Raw genomic sequence first — 11,386 nt, 5'->3', positions numbered from 1 at the left:
TTACAATAGTCATATATCATAACATAAACCACGTATTAATATATACTAATCATACTTTCCCACTCCTATGTTTGAAGTTATTTCTAAATACTCAACCGCAGTATAATTCGACTTAATACCTATTAATTCTCCATTGTATTTCATGATTGCAACATGCATGTATAATTAATTTTTTATAACCTACAACAAAACCTATTTAGAATCAAGACGGAGCACGCAACCTGAGTTTAAACTCTCAATTATTATTCGCATGATATAGCCTACCTTATTTAGTAAGAGTCACATCATTCTGTCATCTGTCAGCATTAGATGAATGGGGAGTATTGAGCCTTTATATGAGAAATGCTGACAGTTTGAAACTGATCTCACTATAATCAGAGACAAATTATACAAGACAAATAATTAAATATCTTTACTCTATGCTTTAACTTAGTCATACCGGTACTCTATTAGATAATGTCAATTGTAACTTATTAGACTGCTCGTTTTTCGGCAATGAAGGTGTGTTACAGTAATTATTGGGACTATGCCTTAGTAATTATCTTACATTGTTTGTCGTTAAATGCTTCAATTTAGTTCGTTCAACAAATAGTTCGATATTTGAAGTCGGAGTGACGTCACGGTTGAAATACACACGGTTCAGTTGTTGCATGCACACAGTACAATTATATCATTCGGTTGAAACGGTTCAAACTGTTAACAAAATTAACAAAAACTGTGTTGAAGTGTTACTGGTTTTTTTATAGATTAGTGCAATATTTTAGTGAGATTTGATCAGTATTTTTTCTCATCTTAGTACTCATATTTACTCATCTAGTTCTCAATTTCCATGACAAACTGCTTGTTAATAATTATTCGTTTTTGAACTATTTTTAGTGTTGAAAATGGAATTTTAAATCCGAATGCGGATTTTACTCCATACGTGAGTACTAGTTTTTAAAAACTTTCATTCAAAAAACTTGACTGTAGTGACGTCAAAAAAGTTCAGATTTAATAATATCGCGTGACCTGGCTGGCTCAGGTCTGGTGTCAGAGTTTTCAGGTCGCAACTGATCAATTTCAGGGCCTCTGACATGACCTAACGACTGCTTTCTGGGCAGCCGGGACCGACAGCTTAACTTGTCCATCCGAAAAACGGGAGTGGCCCGAGAAAAGTTCAAAGACGCAGTATTTCATAAATATCAATGATTTCCATTAACAGAATCTCACTATTATAAGTTAGTGTGTGATATTATACGGGAAAATCGTTTCTGAACAAACAGAAAATCTTGAAAATGAATAACGCTGAAAGATTACGGTTTCTACACGGTAGTGACAAAGTAAGTGTTAGTGCGAATTGTGTTAGTGACAGTGAGATGAAAAGTAGTGAAAATGCCCCTGATGTGATGGGTAGTGAACAGTGTGAGTTGAAAGTTTTGGACGAAGTTTTTGAGTTTGAAATTTTGCAACGATCAAGAAGGCGTCAGTTGTATGATAACGAAAAATATGTGCAGTTATATGAACAAGAGAATGAAAAGGTAAGATTAAGTGTATTACTATAGTGAGGTCCACGTTATAATGGCAGTGTTTGATTAGCAATGGTATTGCTATCCTTGTCTGTCATTCAACAAAGCGGAAAGCGCTATCTCTTTCTCGCTTTGCTCTGTTCCCAAATCGTCTTTTAACAATGTAGAATTAAAAATTAATGGAAATATTTCATCTTAGTTATGAAAATTCATTATGAAATTATTTAAAAATATAATTTCTTGATTAATAAAATATTATTGACTCGCTTCGCTCGCCATATCGGTCTAGCCAGGAGGCTCCGCCCCCTGGACCCCCCACTAGATCGTACAGTAATGAGATCAGCAGGCTCGCTTCGCTCGCCTGCATTTTTCATTTGAGCATTTTTGTCATATGTTAGGATGATCCAGTCGGAGGTCCAGACTAAACGTCTGGGTAAACGGATATGGCGAGTGAAGCGAGCCTGACGGCTAGTAATATAATTATTCCCAGGAATAGTTCTGATTGAAGTAGCAGTGCCCAATCAATTTTTCCGCGATAAATGCATTTCTATCTTCAACTTGGTGCCAACCTAACAAAGTCAACTCAGCTTAATGCCACCTGACAAAATGATTAATTTAGTTACCAGTTAACAATTGTTTCAAAGAGGTACTCTCTCTAGATTATAATTCTATGTTAACATATGGTATGGACATTTTTCAATTATAATTAAGAGAATAAGATGAATATACATGCTAAAAGACGAACTTTAAACCCTTAGTGTTAAAATAGTGCCAAAAGATTTCTTAGTGCGCCTCTAAAGGGCCAACTGAACATACCTACCAAATTTAAACGTTTTGGTCCGGTAGATTTTTAGTTCTGTGAGTGAGTGAGTGAGTCAGTCAGTCAGTGAGTGAGTGCCATTCGCTTTTATATATATATATATATATATATATATATATATATATATTATATATATATATATATATATATATATAGATTATTGTAGACGAGAACAGTTAATATTACATCAATTAACCTGTATCTGCTACCGTCTATGGAAGGCATTGATTGACAAGACAGAGGTTCGGCAACGTTTTTCTCCTATCTTTCTCTACTGCCATTATAACATGGACCTTACTATAGATTATTTTGTTTGTATTATCCACAACACTAGTATGTTGTCTAGGAATTTCACGAAATTCGACAACATAGTCTACTAGTTTTCTATGGTTTCATTTTAAATTTCAGTTGTGATAATTCAACAGGCTCCAAGTTTCACAATCGATAAATAATTTATTTTCAGAGTATTTTCATCGACCAATCACGAATCAGTTGAACAATAATAAGACACTAGTATGTTGTCTAGGAATTTCGCGAAATTCGACAACATTCTAGTTTTCTATGGTTCATTTTAAAGTTATTCAGTTGTGGTAATTCAACAGGCTCCAAATTTCACAATCGATAAATAATTTATCTTCAGAATAGGCCTACTTTTATTGACCAATCAGGAATGGGTTGAAGCTTGAAATCTGTTGAGCAGTGACACTGCATCTGAGCTCCTTCAATTTCAATAAAGTGATATTTATTGACTGTGTAATAAATTAGGGAACCGAGTTGTTCGTTTTGACAGCTGCTGTCTGTTGCCTGAGCAGTTAAGACATTGAATAATAGAGATGATGTCTCTGAATATTTGGCCGTATTAAATGCAGATCTGAATGGATAGACAGAGAGAGAGAGAGTGAGCGTGAGAGTGAAAATCAATCTTTGTATTCAGAATATCATCCTTCAAGACTCTTTTCTACGGTCCTTTACAGTTTACATGTAATCCTTATGGGAGGAGAATTGTGAGCTAGCCACACACAGAAATAGAAATCAGCTGTTATAATCATTGCATCATACAACAGCCGTCGGTAGATAGTAGACAAGAGTGTGTGATGCTCCATAACCGCCCAAGTATTTTATTCTAAACGCCCCAACTAAAAACAAAATGACTGTTCTGTGTGTAACCATCCAGAAGTTTGGCTTCAGGTTGAAGACTAACATGCTCTAAAGACATTGCTTTGTTTCGTATAATTTTACTGTCTTCGGTTTTAGAATTAATTGATTTTTAGTAAATTACTAGCTTACTCGGCGAACTTCGTACCTCCAAAAAGTCAATGTATCTCGTGTCACACTTGACTTTATTTGGTGAATCATGAAATTTATTTATTTACAATCAATATTTTCATTTACATCTCAATTCGGACTTCCTATGCGCTTAAAACTACCGTTTTAATACCAGTCAACAATTTTATCACAGAGTGATGTGTTTATTACACCTGATAAGATTTAGATGCTATATCATGTTATCACAACACAACGTTAGTAGACAGAAGGTTGATCACTCACAGGTGTAAGATTCGAAGTGGTGGGGGGAACGCCACCGTGACGTCACGTGTAGTAAAATTATGATAGAGTAACTACACTGAGCATACAGTTTATTCACTTTTATCTTTAAAAACATCGTCATTTAATCCCCTCAAGATTGATCTAAAACTGTGAAATTCTCCATATTTATAGCGAATGAATCACCGATTCTAATGATGTTGTTCAATATTTCAAGTTTATTCAACTTGTATGAATAAAATGAAGTTATAAGTCTTTCAAGAATCTAAAAACGTGACACGAAAAGTTAATAAGCTGGAAAAGTGTTAGTGGACAACGTTATACCATCATAATTTCAGATTAACCCATAAAAAATCCTTTATAAAAATTAAACCGATCCCGAAAAATCCGATAAATTTCATTCATATAAATGCACTGAACACAATCATGCTGGTATCGAGCACATGTTCTACGAGAATCAAAATATCTCATCCCCGAAATTCACAAGCTGATGTAGGCTATAGCCAAACTACGAAAAATAAACACGACCGAGAAGATGAAAAAACCTTAAGGGTTTGAAAGGGAAGGTTAGGAGGTAGGGTTTTTGCTTTTATATGGCAAAATGCTTGTATTATTTAAATGTTTTGATAATTATTGTAAAGAAAGCTTGCATGTCAGAAAATGTGTTATATAATTTGACTATACGTCACCGTATGATTTTCAAGTATGCGATATTTTGCCTACTCTGTACTACAGCCTACGTCACGACTACAGTTCCCCCACTCCAATTGCATTTTAGCTAAAATACTATAGATGAGTGACCAACCTTCTGTCTACTAACTTTGATCACAACATGATCTTGAATCATGATGATCTTCCCGTTCTATGTTAGCCGCTCGGCTGACAATTTCGAAAACATAGGTCTGTAAAATGGATCAATATATAATTATTATTAGCCCCCCTGTTAAAATTTCTGGTTAGAAACTATCCCCAATATTCACACAACATGTTCCAAAAGTTCCATGCCGTTCTGTCAAGTAGCCTAGTTCTATAGGGAACAAACTAACACACCAACATTCATTTTTGTATAAATATAGATATCATCCGTACATACTGAATATTTGTCCGGCTTGAATGTTGATCTGAACGGAGAGGGAGAGAAAGAGTGAGAGAGAGTGACAGAGAGAGTGTGTGTGAGAGAGAAGCGAGAGAGTATGAGGAAGCTCAATCGTTTTATTCAGAATATCATCCGTACCATAGATTAAAGATATTGTTTAAAATGTATCAGTTGTTAAATGTAGACTCGCTTGCAATTTTTGTTCATATTTTTTTCTCTCTTTTTCCTACCTTCTCCAATTCTTCCATTTTCCTCTTCTACACCCTTCATTCCTTACTTTTATACCCTCTACCTGCTTATTACATGGAAAACCATAGTTGGCTAGGTATTTTTTCTTCTTTCTTTTCATCACACCCCACCATGAACCCTGTTTTTTGTTTTATTAGAAATTCATTTTTGATTGTGATTTTTTGTATTTCCATTTCTTTCATGTTGAATTGAATAGAATTATTGAAATTATTATGATAAGACTACAGTGTGTCTAATGAAAATAATACTGAGGGTGATGCCCACATAAGCTCATAGGCTTGTGCGTGGGTGATGAATGAGACGGATGATGATCAGGGTTGACAACTACTTTTTAGGTAGTCGGGACCGACGACTTATCGTCTCCTCTGAAAGACGGAAGTGATTAGAGTACAAAGATTCTCTTTTGCTAACGCTTATCAGGTGTTGACTTTAAAAAGGTCTCTGTAGTAGGTTACTAATTTTGAATCCATTTATATTTATCTATTTATTGTATGTCTATGTATGCATACAGTATCTGTATAGCTGTATATGAATACAGTATCTATTCTAGGCATGTAGGCTATTATTTTAAATCATACTGCAGTATAACCATGTTATGTAGGCCAATAAATTGAACTCATAAATTTTACACCTGATGCACTGCAGTGGCTGGAAGAACTAGATGTAGAAATCAAACACATCACTCATTTACTTCAAATTTTATGTATTTAACTTATTGACGAATCATGAATATGACGATGTAGTTGATGACGTTAGTTGAATATTACTAGTAGTTCTGTGAACAGTAAACCTCGCGCAGTTATAAACCACTGTCTCCTCTAATACTGAGTAAATTCTGTCCTGTCCTGTCGTGTCGGCGAGATATCGGTGTATAAACAGCTATGCTGCTATCATCAAAAGCTTACCGAGTTGAAAGTAGAGAAAAATCGGATGAAAATATGATGCTACTTCAAGTTATCAATTGCATGCCTCACTACATGCAATTAATAGTCCACACAATAGCTGTGTTTTCAATAAGTTACATATTGAATTGCATGCAATTTATAATCCACTCGACAGCTGATTTGTGATGAATAATTCTATAGGCTGATCTTTACTCTAAATATCGGGGACCGAGCTTCGCTCTGGAGTACAACAGCATAAAAAATGTATTACGAAAGAATAAATTATAATAACATTCATAGTTCATACAGGAATGTTCTATCTAATCACATAAATTGAGATTAATTCCCAGAGGAATGCAAAAATTTCCCTCACAAAGGCCCAGTTGCACAAAAGCCGGTTAAATTTTAATCCTGATTAACTTCACGTGAACCAAATCAGAGAAGACCATTTCCAAAAAATGGATCTTCTGGAATTTATCAGGATTGAAAATAACCCTGCTTTTTTGCAACCGGCACTAAGTACCTGATTGAATGATTACAAAAGTTCAACAGCTGAGTCATAATTTTGACACAGTCCCACACACATGAACTCGCTCACTCACTTCCATCACCAACAGACGACGAAATAATTATTATCAGCTGTTTTTCCAAGGATGAATAATAATTATCCTTTTAATGTCCTTCAGCGAGGTTTTCCTGGGATGAGACCTAGTGCAATCGAATCTTTATATTATAAATCTACTATGTTCTGAATTTCGTGAGAATCGTAAGAGCCGTTTTCGAGATCCGGTGAAATACAAACATCTAAGCATCCAAACATATAAACAGAAGTTGCTCGTTTAATAGTATAGGATATTGGCGTAGACCTCACCAAAAGGAGGCTCCTTTTCCTTTTATATAATCCTTGAAATGCAAAATTTCCAAAAACCTTGTATATACGTCGACGCGAAATTAAAAATGGAACATACCTGTCAAATTTCATGAAAATCTATTGCTGCGTTACGCCGAAAATGCGGAAAATAAATATAAACATATAAACCTAAATAAAGAGAAATGCAAACCCGTCGACTTGAATCTTAGACCTCACTTCGCTCGGTCAATTAATATTGATCGGTCAATTAATATAGACCTCACTTAATATCAATATAGGTGTTCTCATACGATATATATGTAGGCTACTAGAAACTCACTATAATATACACAGCGGGTTAGAGGTTTTCCCATACTATTCGAAAGAGCTGAGGCTCCTATTATATCTATATGTCTTAGGTTAGGTAGAAGGGGTTTCATTACTATACATAGGGGTGGGGTGGGTTAGGGTGTTTTCACACGGGTCGATAGAAAATAAGGCAAAACTGCAGTAATCTGGCATGAGGCCAGCAATCTGTGAACTTACCACGGTCACGGAAACTGAACGAGTTACGTGCATTTGAAAAGCGTCATTTACAGGAAATTTTCACGATCAGGAAAACTGAAAGTCTTCTAAGTTCCGTGTTATTTCGAAAAATCATTCCACGATCTGGAAAACTGAATGACTCTGTAGTCGGCTTTGCAGTACCGTGAATTTGAAGGGACATTATTTCAGGGAACTGAATTACTTCGTAGTTAAGGGATATTATTTTTGGAAAAAAATGCAAGATCAGGAAAACTGAACGTCTGCTCTCAAGTATTTGAAGCGTTGTTTGTAAGAAGCTTTCCATAATCAGGAAAACTGAACGACTTATGAGTTACGTGTTTCCAAAGCGTCATTCGAAGAAATCTTACAGTTTGGTCAGGAATACTGAACGACTTTGCGGTCCGTGAATGTTTGAAATCTCATCTCAATATCAGTGTGTGTAAGGTCTAAAGCAATCCTATAATGTTGCAGATGTAAGAATTATTCATGAGTGGAGAACTTAATTTATGAACGTAAAACTTCCAATTGCTATATTCCTATCTTTCTATGTCTATTTAGTAATGTATTTACATTATATATTAAATGTTTTCGCCACACTGCACAGAAAGCAGCTGTTTTCCAGTCCCTACGTAGATCTGAAAGACATTGTTTGCAGACGACTCTCGTCTGAAGTCAGAAAAGGTTTCTTTCCGGCCTAGGCTAGAAGAGTACCCTTTCCAGCCGCTAACATGGAACTAAGAAAGGTGATCAAAAAACAGCTGATCAAAAAACTTTTCATTATTTGTGTTCATAATTCAATAATTAAAACCTTTATAGTCTAATAATATCATCTTATTGTCATTTGAAAGAATAAAAAAGTATAAACTCAACCACCCACATAATTGAACATCATCTTTTAGGTTATTTAGACAAATCAGAATAAAAAATAAAAATACTTGGACTATTTCCTGACATTCAGATTACCTCAGATTTGCTAGAGCTATCACCTTCCACTTCTGCTTTCGGAAGTGCTTAGTAAACAACTATTCTCATATATATATATATATATATATATATATATATATATATATATATATATATATTGTTTATTTTTGTGTGTGGCGAAAAATAGCGTTCGCACCACGGGCAAAAATGTTTTTCCGGCTCTCAATCTATTCTAGTCCTCGGCCTACTGCCTCGGACTTGAAAACCGATTTCGAGCCGGAAAAATCTCATTTTCTGCTCTAGGTGCGAAATATACTATTCTTGACTGTTATTAATGATTTTTTTCAAGATATGAGTATAGATATGAAATTGAGTTGTGGTACTCATAAGAATCTCACCTTGGAGGAATTTAAGAATATGAGGATAATTATTATATTAATGAAGAAGGAGGAGTAGTAGACCATGATTAAGAAAAAGAAGAAGGAGGAGAATATCATGGAAAAGGACGAGAAGGAGATGATGATGAAAAAGAAGAAGATCATGAAGAAGAACGAGGAAGAGAAGAAGAGCGAGGAGAATAATGATAAGAATAAGAACAAGAAAGAGGAGGGGGAGGAGAAGAAGAAGAAAAAGAAGAAAATGTACAGTTCTGTATTCTACTGTGACTGACCAAATATAAGACTTTGATTGACAGATTATAAAACTGTCATGAAATTTAATTGCTCTATCAAAAAAGTGTCAATTCACTAATTGGTTTATCAAGTTAAATAAGGATAATTTTGACAGCTCTGTCTTCAGTTTTTGATATTTCGTTGAAATTGTCAAATGAAAATTTGATCTAGTCCGAATTGTTAAATTGAAGCTTTCCCTCTGATGACAATATTTTTTCTCAGACATAGTTAAATTCGTATTTTATTACGTCTGTCCCCTACTAACTTGAGCATAGATTCATTTTCAGCATAAAATCTATCCATGCCATCAACTGATATTAATCTATTTAATATTTAATGTTACATCTATCTATTCAAATATTTACAGCAGATTTGAATCGAAGGTATGATAAGTAAGATATGGTTATAAGTAGTCTTATAACCATAACGAAAAGGAGGAGAAAAAAGAGGAGAAGAAGATGCAGAAGATGATGAAGTAGGAGAAGAGAAAAAAGAGGAAGAGAAGAAGAATGAGAAAAAGGAAGGAGAAGAATAGAATAGAAAAAAAGAATTCTGTTGATAGCTTTCATCTCATACTTTAGTTGTTGTATGACTTTTATTTTTGTTTCTCAATGCCTTGTATTTCCTAGTTATAATTACTGGATACATTATGTGAGGAATTCGATAAACAAATTTTTTTTTCTATAAGTCTCTAGGGTCTGCAGCAACTCCTCCATGCGTACAGGGAAGCTTCCCTTGCATGAGAGTATTTATTGTCAAGAGAATTAAATGTATATTAAATAGGTTACCGTGATAAATGACTAGAAAGAAGAAGACTAAGAGGAAGGAGGAGGGGGAGATTTTGATGTCGTTTATAGAGTAAAATTGGGAAAGGAAGAAAATAGTAAATCAAAAGCTATATAGGAAATGAAGAACAAGATGGCGATGAGGTGAAGGAACATTAGGAAGAACTAAACATCACAAACAAAATGAAAGGAACTACTGTAATGACAAATCATGGATACAGTAGACCTTCAAAAGGGGAAACAAAAATAAGAGTACATTCCAACTTGCCATCTATAAAACAAAGCTAGTGACACAATAAAACGAAAGAAATATTGAAATAAAAATAAAAAAGAAGATACTTAGTTGCAAAAACTGACTGATACTCGACCATTATCCTCCCCCCTCTTCTTCTTCATCCTTTTTCATCTTCAACGATAATCATAATTTTTCACCGTCACAATGTTTATTCTTCTTTCTTTTCTCCACCTTGAGAACTTTGGCAAATAACTGACGAAAGGTCACTGAGGCAGGTGGAAGATGTAGGTGGATATATCAGATATGTTTCAAAGTAGGGAACACGAAGATCCAAAAAAAACAAATTTAATGTGAAAAAGAAATAAAACACAATGTAAACAGCATGAGTTGATGACAGAAGAGAAATATGAATATCTGCAAATCGATGTATTGCATGTTGGAAGGGGGAAATGGTTATTTGTTTATGTGGGGACTAAAGTGAAACCTTTTCTCTTTAAAAGTGGAATAGTATTTTTCCTTCGAGAGAGAAATTTTTCTAGCTTTTTTTCATGTACACAACATTTTTCCTTCATCCCTGTAGCAATTATCTATATTATTGAACTATTTCTCTTGACCCCACTCCCAGCTCAACCTGTGAATAGAATTTGAACTTTTCTAGTTCAGAAGTTCTAGGAATAAATAGATAACCCTCCAATTGTATTCTTGTCAAATACACTTCACAGGGAAATATTGATGTAGGAGTAAATGAATCAGCAGTCCATGCCTCCAAAATCAAGGAGCTTTCTGATTGGTCAATGGGTTGATTAGTCGCCATTTTATCTTTTTATGAGAATGTAAACTCATTGTCCAATGAGATTGCTCGTTGGAATTGGGGCGTGGGTTACATCAGCATAGTTCACTTTCATATTTTTTATCTCTTGTGTTAGTTCTGCCTTTCTCCGCTAGGATTATTTTTCTCTAGAATTCTCGAGGTGAATCAACTAGTAGCCCTATATTCTTGATGAAAACATAAATATATTGTCAGACATGTTTTTGTTTTCAAAATGGATTTCGTGATACAATATATTTGTGTTTTCATTTGGAATAAGTATGTATCACTGTGTCTGAAGAAATATTTTCCTTGAAAAAATGGCAATAATTAATTATAAAGTTGTATCCCTCTCGAGATGTGGTGTTCAAGCAATTAATATAATAGGCCCACTGCTATAGATTTTCAGGAGAGTGAGCCTACCTAAATTGCTAAATCCGCCCTTGATTTTCTGCATCCAAAGATTGT

General features: G+C 34.6%; 1 protein-coding gene across 1 annotated transcript in view; it reads left to right on the top strand.

Moving 5' to 3' along the window:
- The first annotated feature begins 1,259 nt into the window (after positions 1 to 1,259).
- Positions 1,260 to 11,386, top strand: part of LOC111044220 (multidrug resistance protein homolog 49) — an 88,314-nt gene continuing 78,187 nt past the window's right edge. The window contains exon 1 of the mRNA XM_039438727.1: positions 1,260 to 1,517. Within this exon, the coding sequence (XP_039294661.1) occupies positions 1,275 to 1,517 (243 nt within the window). The 5' untranslated portion in view covers positions 1,260 to 1,274. The remainder of the gene's footprint in view (positions 1,518 to 11,386) is intronic.

Source organism: Nilaparvata lugens, chromosome 12 (genome assembly GCF_014356525.2).
Source record: "Nilaparvata lugens isolate BPH chromosome 12, ASM1435652v1, whole genome shotgun sequence".
NCBI classification, from domain to species: domain Eukaryota; kingdom Metazoa; phylum Arthropoda; class Insecta; order Hemiptera; family Delphacidae; genus Nilaparvata; species Nilaparvata lugens.
Note: the sequence above shows the minus strand (reverse complement) of the source record. Positions and strands in the feature narration are given on the sequence as shown.